The following is an 18,642-nucleotide window of genomic DNA, read 5'->3' as shown; positions in this document are numbered from 1 at the left end:
TTTACAGAAATGAGCAATTAATTAATAGAGAGGGTAGTGTCTGTCTAGAGCTGTATTGTTTTTGCTCTTCTGTTCATCTGCCTACCTAGCAGTCATTCTACAATATAGAATATCTTCTAAGTTGTATAATGGGAAAGCACAAAATGTATTTCTAGAATCTAAAATTATGACCTCAGAGATTTTTTGACAATAAACAGGGTTTTTTTAATTCACCTCATAAGTTTAAAGCTTATACATAGAAATATATTTTCCCAACCTATCCCTGTTCATATCCTTCATGGAGACTCGACCCCATAAACTTTAATTATGACCTCACCATATATAATAAAAAATTAACAACACCTCTCGTCTTTCAGCAAACTTTTTTGATTCAAATTCAAAAAAGAAATGAATTGTCAAGAGAGCAATCACAGACATAAATAAATTAGGAGAGCGCATGAAAATGCATTTGAAACTTAGAAGTGAGAAAGAGAAAAAAAGGTTAAAAATGTTTTATTTTTTTTAAGATAAGAAGCTTTTTTTCGAACGTTAATATGTAAATTATTGTCACTAGGCAGCAAGGTTTCAGCAAATTCAAAGTTGTATCGAGACCTTGTTGATACCTGAGATAAGGTAATTTTTAAAATATCATACTTAAAGTAAAAACATGATCAACCCTTTTTCTATAAATATGCAGTCTTATCTGTTAATAGAAACTGACCCATCTAATGATACAGGAAAAAAATCACACATCACAATAAACTTATACAATACACTACAATAACTTACAAGTTACAACTTGTAAGTGTTATTACAACTTGTAAGTTATTGTAATAACAATAACTTACAAGTTATTTGTAATAAACTTATTGGTAACCGAGTTACTGTTCGTTTCTGAGTCTTGCCTCTAAGCTCTGACTGGCAAGTTAATGGGGAAAAACTGAAGTCATTTTGGTTTTTGAACTGTATTATTTTGTTTCCTTTACTTTATCTAAGTTTGGAAATGGCTTCATATTTAAAAATTGTGTGTGAGTGGATGAAAAAAATAGGTATAATTGCATACAATTACAAAAATAATAATTTAGAGAATATTTGAAATCTCTGTCCAACATCTTCAATCCAATATCTTCATGTGATACTTAAAGTTTCAAGTAAAATTTAACTAAAAATACTGTTACAATTCATTTTTCAATTACTACTTCTGATTTTAGGAATGTGAATATTGACAACCAAATTTTCAGAAATGCAAAAATAGCTTGAGGAGCAAGGAAAATCTGTTGTACAAATTCTTTTATTGAATTTCAGGTTCATATTACATTCAGTAAGATAGTTAAAACCGTAACTCTTGTAAACAGTTCAAACGATATTAAAACCATTTAACACTCAATGTAATAATGTAGCTACAGGTTCACCGTAACAGGTACCTTGCAACGTTATAAAGTTAAATCATGTATTGTAGCAGATTAGCAGATATTATTTATTTAAAACAGTATTTTAGATTTAAATACTAAATTGGGCCATTTTTTCAATGTTTATTAAATTTTTTTTACAATCTGTAATTCCAACTGTGAATGACCATCATTGTAATATGAAACCAATCAATCCAGTAAATTATTATATAAGGAATTAAAATAGAAGTGGCTCAAATCTTTGTTCTTTAATGAAGTCAATTACCACCTGTTCCATTATAATGAATTTTCATACCAAATTTATCCTCTTCTTTTTTTTCTACAAAATTACCTCTTCATTGAGAAGAAACATAAATAATGAGTAACACATTTTTATTTTTATTTTTTATTTTTTTGTTCAGGTTAGTGACTATAATAATGCCAGTGATAATCAAGAAAATTCACAGCACAATAATTCTCAGGTGAATATCTCTACCATTACTGAAAGTAAACTTAGTAATTTATTACTGCACTGTAGTACATAGTATTTTATCTTATTTCAGTTACAAAAACAATTTTTTTATGTTTGTAGTTTATATTGTTCAGCATTGTAACCTAAGTGCATATTTTTGGTCTGTAGTTAATACAGCCAATTCAGATAAATATAAGAATTTAAAAAAAAATTGAATTACTAAAATATAATTTATACTGATAACCTTCATGTAACATGAACATTTGCTAGCATGGAATTTCAAAATTTTCTAAAATCCTTATATGTTCCTCTGAGTCTGCCGTACATGAATTGTTGTAGAATCACTTACTGCATGTCATTGTTGGAGAGAATAATTGCATGTAGTTGTGCAAAGGACAATTATCACAGCCCAACAATCAGCTTAATCAAAGTAATCTAACAAGAGTATTCATAGATTCCTTTACTTGAAACTTAAATTTCACCTTAAGAAATTTAGACGTCCCTGAGGATAGAAAAAAAATGAACAGCTTTCAGTGTTATTTAAAAGAGTTATTGTAGGTGAGGACTCTTTAAAATTTTTTTTTAGAAGTTATGGTACAAATCTAATGAAGAGAGAAATAGATATAAATAAAGTAAGCACTTTTTAATTGCCAAATTAATGATTTGTTTAGTATTCTTTGACTGTGTCTACCCATTTTTCTGCTCCCTGTAATATATTTTTGATTATTATTTGTAATTGAAATTTACTGTTGTGGTCGTCAGCTTCTGATAAATGTCAATGGCAAGATTAAAAATAGCATTGTTTTTAATAATGATGGTACCATCAGATTGTAAGAGATATAATTTCTCACCTTACTCAGAATCCTTAAACATCTATTATTACTTTTCTAATGTTAATGTTGAATTTATATTTAAACAGTCTTTATAATCTCCTTGAAGATAATTGAGATAAATCTAATGTTGTTGATCAGAAGCAAAATATCTTAAATATTTGACTACATTTGTCCCAGTTGAATAATCAAAAACATTTTATGAGCTATGCTTTTTTTTTTAGTTCATAGAGTGCATATAATATAGTGTAGATATTTAATACAATATTCTCTGTTTAATGTATGTAAAGAAAGAAAGAAGAGGAGGAAGAATGCAGGCAGGAGTGCAGTTAATTGGAATAAGAGCACTCATCAGTGGACTCACTTCCAATTAACTGGCGCTTGTTTTATCAGTATTTGGTTACACAGACTCATTCAATATGCACTTCTTTTATTACTTGTTATATAACTGTGGGTTAATCTGTCGTTTCCTGTAATATTATTCTGTATTAAATGGACTAAAGCACTGTGGTAGATTGATTATAAATAATCTTTTGCACAGCTAAATGATTTAATTTTTGTGTAATTTCCATTAACCATCAAAAAAGGTAAAAATATTTAATAGCTTATGTGAAATTTTTTGCTGTTATAGATTAAAAATATCATATTAGTTATATTTTATTTATAAAAATTTGTGTAAAATGATTTCTGGTATTAAAAAAAAACATGATATATCAAAAGAACTACATGTGTTGGTCAGGAAAATGTAAAATTGTCATCAAAATGTCAAAAACTCTCTATTGAACTCCTTTTACAAGCAGATTAAAATTAATGTGGAAGCTTTTCAATTATCCAGTCCTTACAGACGGTTATGAACCTTCAATAAGTTGGGCCCTGAAAGAAGCTTAACATTATGGAAAGAAAGTTTTTTAGTAGAAGTAGGGTAAACTTCTACTCTTTTAACAATTTAACTGAGTACTCTAGGATGTATTCCTAGTACCCATAAGACTTTTTAACCTCTAAGATGTTTTTAAATAAGAGCTTAGCATTAAAGTTCAGTTATGTTTCTAACTATATAAAATTGCTTGTCATGAAAAGTTTTAATATATTGTGTAACAGAGTGAAGTAACAAGTTCAGTGTAACTTTTGTATACTTTTTTATTTAATTGACTTTTAGAATTTCCATTAATATACAAAAATGTATTTTTCTAATTAAGAGAAACATCATTTACTTCCTGCTTAAAATCCATAATTTGTAAAAGTTGAAGAAAGAAATTTAAGTGGAAAAGAAATGTTCTGCCCCAACTGTAGGATAGGTATCATGAATTTTCATTAAAATTAATATGTTTATGTTTGACCTGTAATGATTAGGTACCTGGGGTGAATAGAACTCAAAATGTTCCTTCAAATGAAATCAATTCTGTAACAGAATCAGCAGTTGTTGATGGAGAGGTGGCTGAACGTCCAGCTGGAATGAATTCTGCTGAATGGGAAGAAAACATGAAGAGATGGGTCAATAGGTAAACCCAAATAAGTTGAAGGTCAATATTAGATACTGATTGCTACTTGTTTTAATTTTGAAATATACATGCTTTTAATTGTTCTGTAATATGCGATTCCTATTATAAAATAACATATTTATTTAAAAGTAAATATATTTTGAATTAGTTTTAAAATGAATGAAATAGCACATTATTATATAAAATATTTCATCTCTTATTTTTTATTGATGTGTTAATATAAACAAAGTTAGTATCCAGTAAAACCTTTAAAAAGTAATATTTACTTTAATCATGTAATCTCATCTGCATTTCATTTTTAAAAATTAATTTTCTCCCTTTAGAATTACCTAATTTGCAGCCCGTGTAAGTAGTAAAAGAAAGATCAGCTTGATAGAATATTATCAGAATTAATCTGTTATTAAGTATATACCCCTTCATTAAAATGATTTAAGTCCTCCCACAATTAAAAAAATCTTGTTTGTAATAAATTTTTATTATTCTTTCATTGGTAAATATTGTTTGCACAGTTGATTTTACATTCTGAAGTGTATGTTAATCCATAGACACAGATATCTATTTTCTATGTATTAAAGTATATCTGTGCTTTTGTATTTTGATCATCTTGTTACAAGGAAGGGTACAAGATTAATAAGGTTTGTATTATTTACATTAACTGAATAGAAGTGATACTGGTTGACAAATGGGCAGTAACCATATCAAGTTCATGAAAAAAAGAAATTGCATTTCCGTCAGTTATTTTTTAGCAATTAATACAAATTATCTCACACATTTTTGTTTACTTCTAAATTAAAAATAAATTATTGTATTTGTGTAATTCATGCACATTTTTGACCAACATTTTTTATATAAAAGTAAGGGCATTATTTATGTAAGGAAACCATTTTAGAAGGTTTTATATGAATCATAAAATGTGATAATCAGTGAGAGAATTACATTAATGTTACTGAAACATGTTCCATTATGCATCATTGCACTCCTCAGAACTATAGTATGATTCGCTTTGTTCACCTTTCTTCATTCATTTTTCTCAGTCTGCCACAAAGCATTGTCCTCATTGCCATGCAGCGTATTGGAAATTTCAGCTTCAAAAAACTCATAAGAATTATGCGTTTATTCACCTTGCCTTCACTATTCAGGAACATATCTGTTCAATCAACGGATATCTTATCTGTCCAGTTAGTGTCAAACTGTGTCCCCCTTCAGCCATCCATTTTGAATACAACTTCTCATGTTGTCTTTATGTGGCTTGTTGCCAGAAACATCTAAAGGTTGCAACACTGATGTAAAACTGCCAGGTATAATGGTTAGAGCTATATCCATTTCAGTAAGGAGTTGTTAATATCATCCCCTAAATGACAAAAAAAAACTGTCCCAGACAGTTCTTGTCTGGCTTCCAAAGCATTGCACCAGGTCGACTGTTTTAAACTGTGTACACCCAGTCACAAAGCAGATTTACATCCAATTATTTTGCTATTTTTGCAATTTTTGCAAAATAAATTTTTTGGGTAAGTTTTCCTTCAGTTTGGCTGGCCTTTTAAAAATTACATAAGGTGGTAGTTTTTTCTGTCGGTCATCATTGAAAGCATCATAGTGCACCTTATTATTTTGTACCCTGTTTGTTCACACTGGTACACTTTTAGCACCTTTTTGCACAAATGGTGGTGTTGCTTGGCATGTCAAAGAAAGTAGATGTCTGATCAGCATTGCCTGTTTGAGATAAAAAAAATTGGTGTTTTTTCATAGATTAATGATATGCTTATGAAAATTTATAATTTTATCATTAAAAGTCATTTTGCATACGTTGACACAATGATGTTCTCAGTGATAAACCTTTTCTTTTCATAAAGACATGCCAACTTCTGCTGACTTTGAATGATAGAACTGATGTCTAGCACAGTTTCCAGTTCTTGCACCTTGAAAGGTGCCATTTCATGTGTCTTGTGAAACACGCATACCAATGTTATGCAATTCTTTAACATAGTCCAATAACTCTTCTTCAACTTTTGCAAATTTTTTAGTCTTCAGACTTCAGAATGCTTTCCTCACTGCATTAATTTGGGTAAAACCTAGTTTTGTGTCCTTCAGAAGCGTTTATTAAATTAGAATTGTGAACTCATGTCCAGCAGCTTTGTTTCCATGTTTTTTGCATTCAGTCACGTTTAATATGAAACTCTTAATACAATTAGAATAGTTAGTACTGATCTTAGAGATTTAAAAAAATTGCTTTTCACTATAACTGCCACTGGCAACACATGTTAACTACCAGTACATGCTAAGAAAACAACAGTAGTATAACTGTGTGAATAGTAGGAATTCATGTCCTCTCAGTAACAAAAAAGAGAATTCTGCAAGCTCAACTGTTAACTTGGCAGGTAGTAACTGCCCACCACTGAAAAGAGAATTCCATAAACATTAAGGATAGGGATGGGGGTTTTTGTAATGATATTCTCAGGATTAACCCATTCTTGCCCTTACATCCATCACTTCCAAAAATCCTTCAAACAGTTTTGTATTAATGTACCAACAAGACTGAAAATTCATTCTCAAGATCTGTAAAATAAATTTGGTTAAAATTTAATTTTTTTAAAAATTTTGTTTAAAAATTCAGGTGAATGAATTACATGAGTAAATACTCATGTAAGTCATTAAAGGAAAACCCCCCTCACTTTTGTAGCAGGCAAATAACATTAAAATAAAGTGCAACTGAGCAATTTTATATATATATATATATATATATATATAAATGTGAAGACCTCCCTGAAAGAATGTTCTGTCATGTTTTTAATTTTTCAGGAAAGGAAAAGTTATTTAGATTGCACATTATCAGGATCTACAATTTTACATAATGAAATTAAGTGTTGTAATATTCTTAATATTTAATGTGTAATACTGTATTAAAGTGGATTTTGAAAATTGCATGTTTTCCCTTTAATTTTCTGAAAGAAGATTGTACATCCTGTAATTTACAGATATTATTACATAATATATTGATTGATAAAAAATAGTTTAGAATGAAACAAACTTTATTCTGGAATATTAGTAACTTATATATAACATTTTATTATAAAATTATTTTAAAGAAGAGTTTTACATAAAAATAAGAATTATTAGAATTGCCAGTAAAAATGCCTTCTAAAAATGAACTTATTCACAAGGCAAGTTTCATAAAAATTTTTGCAATGTTCTTCAATGAATTCTTACATATCCATTAGATCCTTTTTCTTAGGGATCCTTTAGATCCTTTAGATCCTTTAGTTAGGGAAGAAGTCCATTGTAGAGTAAAGGTAAGTTAATTGTTAGCATCGGAATAAAAAATGATTTGACTTCAGCTTTTCTATTTTTGAACTGAATGTTGAACCAACGGTTGTAATATGCTGTGACTCTTCCTTACGATTACTGCATTGGATCATGTGACATTAGTTTGAGCCATATCACTGATGCTATTTTTAGAGTTGGCTCCCGTTTCATAGATGTTTTATAACACATTAAAATTATAAAACTTATCATTACCCATTTCACATCTTCTTTTCAATCATTGCAAAAGTTCTGTCACAGGGCAAAAAGTTATGTCCTGAAACTAAATCTCTGTTCTATTTCTGTAAAATATCCTCTTAAAAGTCAAATATAGTTGTATAAAAACATTTTCTAGTTATTGTTCTGGGGCCTACAAACTGATCTGACCAGACAATTAATTTTCTTTCATTACTGGAAGACAAAACTTCAAAATGTTCTTTAATATAATCTAACATACATGATGCAATTTCAGTTTAACCACTCTTTGCTTGACATTCATACTACAAATGCATAGTGGTCTGATTACTTTCTACATCACAAACTGCAAAGTTGTAAATGGACAGCTGTCTTTGATAATACATACTTGAATGACTAAGCATCAGGCAAGACAAACATGTTGCAGTTCAATTTATAAAACTACAGTATTCGCATTAATTTTGGCTTTCTTAGTGTCACTTTTAAGAATTGTATATGCGTCTTCAGCTTTAGAGTGATGCAGGTTACTTTGTATTTGAATTTCTTTATGTTGTTCTTCACTGTCAGCTAAAATAAGTTTTAGATACAACTGGCACAATATTTGCAGGTATCCGATTGAGGAACACTAAACTGTAAATTAAATTCTGAATTGAAAATATTCTGATAAACATGCTGCTTAATATTACAATCCAGATATTTTTGTATAAAAAGTCTTTATGCCTTGCTTATATTCACATCACAAAAACAAATACTCTGTATAATTTTCCCCTACTATAATGACTTGATTGTTAAAGAAGATGTTGAATATGTTCCCTAATTTTATTTATTATATTAAGTTTTATAGCATGTGGACAATTTGAATGCTTGCCTTGTTCATCAACACCAGTTTTTAGTTTACCTTGCAATATTTGAACTCTGCACTGTGTTTTGCATACGTGACAAAAGGTTTTTAAACAAACTTCAACATTATTACATTATTAGTATGGTGGATGCAGCAGTAATTCATACAATTTGGCCATAATGATTCCGGATGAGTGAGCTGGTGTATTGTTGTAATGAAACAACACTTTTTTCTTTGTCAAGTGCGGCCATATCTCTTTCAATTTCTCATTGAATCGGTCCAATAATTCACTGTAGTACTGTCCCATGACTGTGCTTCCTTTTTCCAGAAAGTCTATGAGGATTATTCCCTTCGCATCCCAAAAACTCATATCCATGACCTTTCCGTTGCAGTTGTCTCACAAGTTCTGTAAAAAACAAATTTCCTTTCTTATTTTCCTTTTAACTCCACCTGTTATTAACTAATCAGTCACTTTTATTTTATTTGTCTTGAATTTTTGATTTTGTTTATGATTAACTTCCTTGTTAGAAAAGTGGTAATTTCTTTGACATAACCCTTGGTAAGACAGTTTGGAAAAATAGATTGTCAGTCAAAAAAAATAATGGCTCAAAATGAGATCAGTTTAGTTACAAAAGTTTTTAATTTTACTAAGTTTTTTTTTACTAAATGATGTTCACATAAGTTGAGGCTTATATAAATAATGTCGATGATAAAAAAAAATCTGATATTGTGATGGATCAAAAAAAAATTTCATTAATAGGCTAATTTTATAGGTTACTGTTAGAAATGTATAGCCTGCCAAGAAGAAACTTGAAAATTATAATACTTAAAACATGAAAGCTGAAGCAGTGTAGTCAACTAACACTGCTATCTGTGCTGTGTGGCTTTGGTTCATGACATTAATTTAATTTGAGAGTAGATGGAGCATAGTAGCACCTGATTTCATACTAAGTTATGGTTCACATCATAAATTATGATAAAAATCCAAAGGAAACAGCTAATGTTGGGTTCAGCCAAAGCATAAGGCAGAAATTTATTATAAAAAATTCTATACTTGATTATGTCTTAGATTTCTAGTGTTTATTGCTTGACATTGGGTTAATAGATTGGATAAACAGGTCAGAACTAATATTAAAAATACTTGCAGTACATTTGTTATAGTACAACAATTTCTGTGAAGTAGATTTGTCAGATTTAGAATCTGTACTGATGTAAGCATCTATATCTAAAATAGTTATTTTTAATTACTAAAGCAGATTTTATTAGGTAAAATAAATAATTATATGGTTTTTCTAATTTAATTACTAGTTCCAGTCTAAGCTGCAGAAAATTCTCTTTGTGTTGGTTTTATTAAAGGTTATATGCATTGTTTGCTTAAACCATTAGCTTAAACTAGTAAAAATGTTGAATGAAGAATAAGAAATTATTCTTATGCTGCACATATACCAGTTCTTTTTTTTTAATTTTGTTAATGTCTGCCATACTTAGCATTATTCATCCTATTATACTATGATCCCATGTTGTATGTCAGTTGCTGTAACTTAATGGTTGTAGGTGATATGATCAAATACAAGTCAATATAAAAATAACAAAGCGATTTAAAAAAATAATAAGCTATTTAAGAAATTAGTTAATGAAGACTTATTTATTGTACAGTAATCTAAGAACTTTGTATCAGGTATCATTATTTTTTTTTTTATTAAATATCCTTAATAACATTTAGAAAAGATGATAACAGGTAAATAAGATTGCTCTTACTTATGTTCTGTGCAGTGCAGACATAATAGAATTATGTGAAACATATTAAAACTAAATAATTTTTTAAACTGGTTTTACTGTATATCAGCTTATAAGTTTTATAGTACTTAAATTTTTAATAATATATGTATTTATTTTCATATTTCCAGACTAAACCTTTATGTTTTTTTGAAATCTAGTCTTCTCAATTTAAACTATACTGTTCAGAAACAATGTTGATATTTTATGAGAATTTATTGCAAGTTTTAATAATACTATTTTTATTACTTCAATTTTTGCTTTAAGTGTAAACATGAATTTTATTATTTCTCCCATAGTTAAATGATTCATTGGGTATTGATATATAGTAATAATTTGTTTTATTGTAATGTAAATAGCTTTGTATTTAATTCTGATATGCTCATTATATTTCATTATTTATAATGTCGAAAATATTGTGAAGAATTAATTGTATGAATTATTAAAATTAAGTATTAAGTAAATATTAAAAATTATTATATGTATTAAACTGTACATAAATATCAAACAGATATGTAATTTTTAAGGTCAGTATATAAATAATTATGTTTTACTCGAATACCATTTCGTTATTACTAAGAGAGTTATAAATAAATTTAGTATGTATACATCAATGTAAGAAGTATCTTTTATTTTATATTGTAGATGACATAAAAAAGTTGATATCTCAGTAGCATGTTCTCATTAAATATAATTTTTTTTTAAATATTTAAAAAAAGAAATAAGGGAAAATTAATCAGTTCCAAACCAATTTCTTTTTAACAAATGATTTGACTACCGGATGTTCTTTTTGTTTTTGTACATTAAAACTATGTGGTTAATTGTGTCATTATTATTTATATAAGTTATTTTTTTTTAAATATTGGGATGTGGCTGGATGATATATAGTTGCTTATTGTTGCAAAATAAATGAGTTCTTTTTATTTAAATCACAGTTTCCCAGTGTTATATGCTGTTAAAAATATATGCCTTGTCTGTAAAATATTGACACATATTGAAACTTTTTCTTATAGAGCTTTATGATAATGAATACACGGTTCTCTGTTTATGAATTTGTAATAGTTCAAGACATTGTTTGTAAATGAAGTATGTGATACACTTTACTGTAATAGGTGCAAGTGTTAACTGTTTACTCAACATTTAAATATGTGCATAATTGGATTTACTCTGTTTTCAAATACATGCTTAAAAAGTTATTACAATGATAAAAATTTGCATGTATGATAATCAATATAGATTCTATCATTCTTGTAGCAGGTAGTAGAAAGATTGCACATTCACCCTCCCCCACTTGAAAAGAATGCAAAATATATCTCTTAACCAGATATGAAATTTAATATTAAATTTTATTTCGTTTTATTGAAAATTGTAAAGAATGCCACCTTGACCTTTCAGAAAATTGTTTATTAGTTAATAGTATTATTATTATTAATTGGATGATATATATCATGTTTAAATAATTTTTGCTGTTTGTTAAGATAATTTCTATTTCTTTTAAATGAAAACTCATCCATTGCATGTCGGTATTCTACCTGTATTAAAAAATATTTTACTCATAAATGTAATACTGACATCACTTTCTTCCATTATAGTTATTACTAAAAGTGAATTTTTGAAGCAGATTATATAGATTTTTCTTCAACAATAATATAGATTATAATATATTAATATAATAATATATTATATAGATGATTTCAACAATAATTGTAATTAATGTGCGAAACAAATTAATTAGTGAATATTTCACAAAGTAGTACCAAACACATTCATATAAATATGGCTGATGTTAATAATTACATTACGAAAGGCAGAGGAATAAATACAGTACTGTACCTTTAATCAACCACACTATAATAAAGTAAGTTCAACATTTTTAATTTAAAATCAAACTTGGTGAAGAGGTAATGTTGATATATTGTGATTGTATAATGGGGCCTCAGAAATTAAACACTGGTTGTAGGCTATGCTGATAATTTGAAAAAGCTGTAATTTTAGCTGCTTGCCCCTGAAATTGTTTTAATTATGGCTTCTCAAAGAATTTTGAGATTTCCATAATGAATACTGATATCTGTCTGTTCCACAAACTGTAGCACAGTGTCTATACAGCTACGCTATGCACCTCTGATAGTTTGGACAATATCACCATTATCTCGTCTTCCTTGTCACTGCTGCTATTCTCCTGGGTACCTTCTCAGCAATCTCTTCATCTGAAATTATTTGGTATCTGGATCAATCACTTTCATTTACATCCAGCTGATCTTGGACTTCCTCCAGGATGTTATATTTTCTCACCTGCACACTGCAGCATACAGTGAAAGTCAGTGGCTTCAAAACCCTCAAGGTCGTAATCAGGCTCAATATCTCAGGAATTTCTTACATCTCTTTGCTAAGGTAGATATTTTCAGAACTTTCCATGAATTAGCAAAGTTAAATGTGGCAGACTTAATGGTGTAATTCTGTATGTTTTGAATGTCTGTAATCCCCTGGTGTCATTTTCTATATCCTGCTCATTCTCAACAACCACTATAACCTCATTTAAATAGAGTCATTGGTATCTTCTTTTACAGGCATGATGATGCATTGGTTCATTTGCTGGATTAGTGATGTCGTGTTTGCAGGCAAATACTTGACACATATTCTGCCATCAGCACCTATAAGCTTGTCTGCACTGGGATGAGGAGGTGCAGTATCTAAAAGGAAAAGAGCTTTTACATCATCTTAGTGAAACTTCAACATGTCCTCCTGGTACCTTTGTATTACTGGTACAAAATGCTTATAAAACCAATCCAGTTAGAGAAAATAGAAGCATTAAACCAAGCTTTTTTGTTATGGTAATAATGAACTGGCAAAGTGTGCATGTGAACTTTTTTCAATGCACGGGGGCGAGCTGATTTACCAGCAACCACCAACTTATCCCTGTACATACCATCAGTGTTAGCACAACAAAGTAGTGATAAAAACCTCTAATTGTAGGTAGATAGATTTTCTTCCCTGTTATTACTTCTTCATCCTTACATGCCTGAATATTATTAGGCAAAAAATTCCAAAATAAGTCAGTTTCATTGGTGTAGTGTAGCTGCAACAAGAAAACCTTTCTTAATCAGCTCATTAAGCTTAACCCAATCAATCTCAGCACCTGCCAAATCTGCACTTCCAGACTCACCTCCTACCTGCTTATCATGCAGACCATGCCTCTTATAGAGAAGTGCCACAACAATCATTAGCACTGGACTGAATATATAAACGCTTACGGAATTATTCACACACATTTCATATGATTCCAGAAATTTGTTTAATACCAAAATACATATACTACTTATACACAGTTTAGTCTAACTCCTTCTGATTACCAACCTTCATATGCTTTCTGACTGCTGCAGAACCAGACTTATTTGAATATCCATCAACAGAATACTTCACAGCATATTCAGTAAGTTTAGATTTTACCTTATAAATATCTGAAACTTTTTTTACACTATTCCTTACACACACGATTCATAGACTTCTAACTTTTTGATTAAATCAAGTTTCTGTGCTACTGTTAAATTCACTTTTTTTCTACTTTTCCTCCAGATGGCTTGGTTATAGAAAATACAGTTCAAAACATAAGTACAAACACAAGTCCGTAAAAGAAGGGCAAAAACCATGAAGCAAAGAGCTAAACATGTTGTTACACTGATGTAAACAAAGTGACTGGCTGCAAACTAGCGGTCAGTTCTTGAAGCAGTGGCTCATGTCTAGCGTTGCCACAACTCCATTTGTAGCGCATGGAACTTTTAAATTGTGTCAGCCACTCCAGATTTTGTCCGCTGCTTCCAAAATCCATTAAAAGCAGGTCCATAGTACCGAGGTGTGGGTATGCTATTAATTATTAAAGTTTTTAATAAAAAGCTTTCATTAGAAATAAAAAATTATGATTTTTTTAATAATTAATATGTATTATCAGCTTTTAAAGTGCATTCTTCCTTTTTATTTGCAGTTCTTTTTACAGTACTCAAGGTATTATGTCAACAACAGTACTTGTATATCAAACTGGTACATCGCAACTCTTTATTATTGTAATTTATGTAAATTTGTGTTCCTAGTAGTATAAGAAAGTGGTGAGCAATTATTTGTTTAAATTTTAATGAAAATATTTTTTTACATTAGGACTGTTGTATGAGCAATCACCCTTTCATTGTTAATTTATTTCTGTTATCATAAATTCAGCATTTGATTATATTTCATGACAAATAACAAACATCATGACAACTTATAACCAACAAACACCTAATCGGTACATAATTATATGAAACCTGATAATCATACTCATAAAACTAGTTTTCCAGGCAGGCAAAGCAAAAATTAATATGAATCTTTTTAAGTGTTAAATATAAATTTTTATAAGTGTAAGCCATTGTATTGCTGTTTACTGTGTTTTAACAGAACTTGTTCTGCTGTTGTTTTTCTAATTATATTTTTTATTAAATTATGTTATGAACAATTCTTACATTCCTAATAACTTCTCATATCAGTTGAATTTACATAACAATATTTTTCCGAAGAATTTTGAATTTCTTTAGAAAATCTTCATTGAAATGTTTGTATAAAATATTTCATTTAACAGATTACTTCATCTTGAAATTTTGTTAGCTTCTTTTTACAGGAAAGACGAGAAGATTGACTTTCGTGATAAATATTATGCTTATTTTTTATTTGATATTGTAAAATATATATATTATATACAGACTGAAAAAGTTCACAGATTAGATTATCCTTTCACTAAAGCATTTTCAGAAGTTATTTTCTGCATTGATATTGCTCATCACTATATAAACCGTTTATGTATATGTTAAGAAATAAAGCATGTATTTTTAAGATATTACTTGAAATAGTAAATGCAATACTTAATTAGAGCATTTAATTGGTTGTTTTATTATAAGATTTATAAAATGCTTTTGCATTTCTTTGCCAGTGAACAAAATAAATGTAGCTTCTTTGCCATCATTCATGTGATTAAAATATATATATATATATATATATATATATATATATATATATATATAAATCTTTATGTATTTATAATTCTACAAAGAAAGTACAGTGTTGGCCACGAAAAAGTAGTCCTGCCAGCATCTACAGTAACCTGTGTAAGATAGATATTAAGAACTAACTTACCTGAACTAATCTTCAGAGTAAATGTTGAAAGTGGTCTCCACCAACAGCTAAACACTTGTGTGCAGGATAAAAAATATAGGTATATATTTGTGTCAATTCCACCAGGGTAATACTGCTAACGCACATTCTTATATTATTCTTCAGTTCATTATGTGTTTTATTGTTTCAATACATTAGTTTGATTGTTTGATACACTAGTGCTTTCAACATTCCCCATAAATAAAAATCATATGTCAATAAGTCTGGTGACTGTGGCAGCCATAACCCTCTACTTGCTGTTCGCTCAGCAGTAAACAGTTCATAAACACGAGTAAGTGACCTCTCAGACGTGTGACAGGTCTTTCCTGCTGGAAAAAGCAGTACTCATGTTCTTCTTCTGCCAGTTATTGAGAAAAATCATCCAAAATGGTCAGGTAGACATCTGTGTTGACTGTGGTCTCAAAAAATATTGGACCAATAACGCACATGACAAGCACAGCACACCACATACTTCACATCTTCTGGTCATGTAAGGATACATTGTATTAGGTTTCGATCTTCTGATAAATGAAACCATGTCTCATCTGACGTGATAAACATAAATGGATCCAGTCAACCATCTGCAACCATATTCAATAACTAGCAACCAAAAGTCACACATTTTCCCAAGTCCGGTTCCTTAAATTGTTACACAACTTTGATGTAAGATTTCAGTATCAAATTCTTCAGGACACATTTTCAGATTGTTCTACTCACTCCAACCTGTTAACAGTAGTTTTCTGGTAAACTTCCAAAGACAAAGAAGCATCACTTAGGTAATGAGTGCATGAAGTTCAGGAGTATGGACAGATGACACCCTGCTCTTTATGCATTTGCATCAGATCCCATTTGGCACCATTTCTTCACTGATTACTGAATGCTGCATTTAGCTGTGACAGGACAATTAGGAAATGCTTTATAGAATAACTCCTATGTTTCCTTCAAAGAACCAGTTCTTATGTACCACTCTACAATATTCACTTGCTCTGGTATCGAATACATCACTAATGCACGCACAACAAACCCACCTTACCTACTTGATCTCAGCATAGAACTGACTATTGGAGCACAGAAGGGAGAGATGATCATGTGACTCACAGTAGGGAACTTCTTACATAGAAAAGTCCCCTTCTTTTGTTCCAATTTTCCATGCCAATGTCATGTGCATGAACTTATGATGTTAATGTTTTATTCAATATTCCATATTTTGGCAGGGCTACTTTTTCATGGTTCACTTGTTTGTGTATGTGTATATATATATATATATACATACATTATATTGTAGTAATAATATAAGTATTCTGAACTGATATTATAAGTAGAACATAAGTTTTATGATCTATTGCTTGTTCATTAATTGTAATCATTAATAAGAAAAATGTACTTGAATAAATATTTCTTTCGGCATTATTCACAGCTTTACTCACATAAAAGAACAAGAGTCCAAATTATTGATAATTTTTGTTTTCTGATTTAAGAGAATCCATTTCATAATTGACACTATATTTTTTATCTTACTTTTGCTACTAGCATTCATATTGTTTCCTTATTAAATACTTAACAATATAAATGCGAATATCTTTTGTTCTTATAGTAGGTAAGTATTATTTATCCAGATCTTAAGATAAACCATTTATCAATAAGTGGCTTATTATTTTATTTGATACAAATCTTATTTCTGTTTGCAAAGTATTGTCGAAGCTATCTGATAGAGCTGTCAATATTTAACCTTTGTAAACCTTGACGTGACAAAGGAAAAATTCTTAGAGAACCATCTCCTCTCAGAAGCTAGCTATCAGTTCTACAATTCTTATTTTTAAAATTTCTTCCCAGAAAGGTCAAAGAGAAATGCAATTTTTTCTATAAGCTTCTTAATCATAAAATTTTAACATTATCTTCTATTTACAATCTTGCCTCGCATGATTAGTTTATAGTATGCTTTACTTTTCCCTTATGCACTTAACATGCATAAAATTGCAAAATATTACAGAATGAAAACTAAGATTTGATACAAAAAAAAAATTATTCTGCAATAAATAAAATTAAATTAATGTTATATACTAATTCTTGATCATTATAAATAGATATCATACAGAAAATATAAACTTAATTTTCAAGTTTTTTTGTTATATTTTATTGATGATTATTTTACTGTATTAAAAAAATATCAAATACTACTGTACATCATGATACCAGTAATTCCCTTTTTAACATCATGAGTTTCAGATGCAGCATAATAAAACATTAAATAAAGAAGTAACAGTAAATAAATTATTTAACAATAATCTTGAAAAATTAGTCTATGTGTTATAGAGTTAACAGTAAGTAATCAGTTAAAATATGTTGTACTGCTTGTTATGATTAGGAATCCTAAACATAATTTTAGCATAGCTCTAGAGTTGGTCATTAGTGCAGTACAGACCAAACACTTAGTTATATACAAGAAATAATTTTTGTATTTTTTTTTTTAAAAAAACCATTCATATGCTGAATTGATTTATAGACTCTGATAATACATAGTAAAGGTAATAAAAGGTCCCTTCTTTTTGGTGTAATGTTAACTACTTTTATAACAATCAGTTTAAGTGATTGAAAGGGAAAAATGGAAACACTTTTTAAATTTTATATCTCTTTTCGTTAAGAGATATCATAAGCACTTGAAGTTTACATTTAGTGCATCAATGTGTCAAAGTTGGTGGTTGTACATTATTACAACCTTTGCAATACCACATTGCTGGTAGTACATTGCAATAAAACCTTTTTACCTTTTTTTGGTGTACTTCTTGTAATGAATTTTTTGCCTATTTCATTAAAATTTAGAATCCTTTCAGTTACTATTAATAGATAAAGTTGATTATTTATTTTCAAATAAATAGATCTTAATTAATTTTTTCTGCTTTAGTTAGGAATTAATACCAAAAATATATTGCATGATCATTTTTCACTTTTGGTTAAATTGTAATTACTACTGTCGTATATAGAATGTGTGGAGTCTGCTAGGACTATAGCTAGGCTTTATTGAAGATCAAGCATACTCTGAATGACAATATTCAACAGATCACAACAGACTGTAAAAATAAATAAATAAAGTAAAATAAAATAAATAAAGACAAAATGAAGTTGCACATGCATGTGTCAAGGAATTCATTGAAATAAAATCAATGAATTTTTCTGTTTTACTTTCTTAGAA

General features: G+C 29.1%; 1 protein-coding gene across 2 annotated transcripts in view; it reads left to right on the top strand.

Annotated features, from left to right (window-relative positions):
* Positions 1–6,994, top strand: part of Dyb (Dystrobrevin) — a 116,938-nt gene extending 109,944 nt beyond the window's left edge. For both annotated transcript variants that reach the window (XM_075369658.1, XM_075369664.1), the window contains 2 exons: positions 1,790–1,849; positions 4,020–6,994. In XM_075369658.1, coding sequence (XP_075225773.1) covers positions 1,790–1,849; positions 4,020–4,172 — 213 coding nt within the window. In that variant the 3' untranslated portion in view covers positions 4,173–6,994. The remainder of the gene's footprint in view (positions 1–1,789; positions 1,850–4,019) is intronic.
* The last annotated feature ends 11,648 nt before the right edge of the window (positions 6,995–18,642 follow it).

Source organism: Lycorma delicatula, chromosome 1, assembly GCF_047948215.1.
Source record: "Lycorma delicatula isolate Av1 chromosome 1, ASM4794821v1, whole genome shotgun sequence".
Taxonomy (NCBI): Eukaryota; Metazoa; Arthropoda; class Insecta; order Hemiptera; family Fulgoridae; genus Lycorma; species Lycorma delicatula.
Note: the sequence above shows the minus strand (reverse complement) of the source record. Positions and strands in the feature narration are given on the sequence as shown.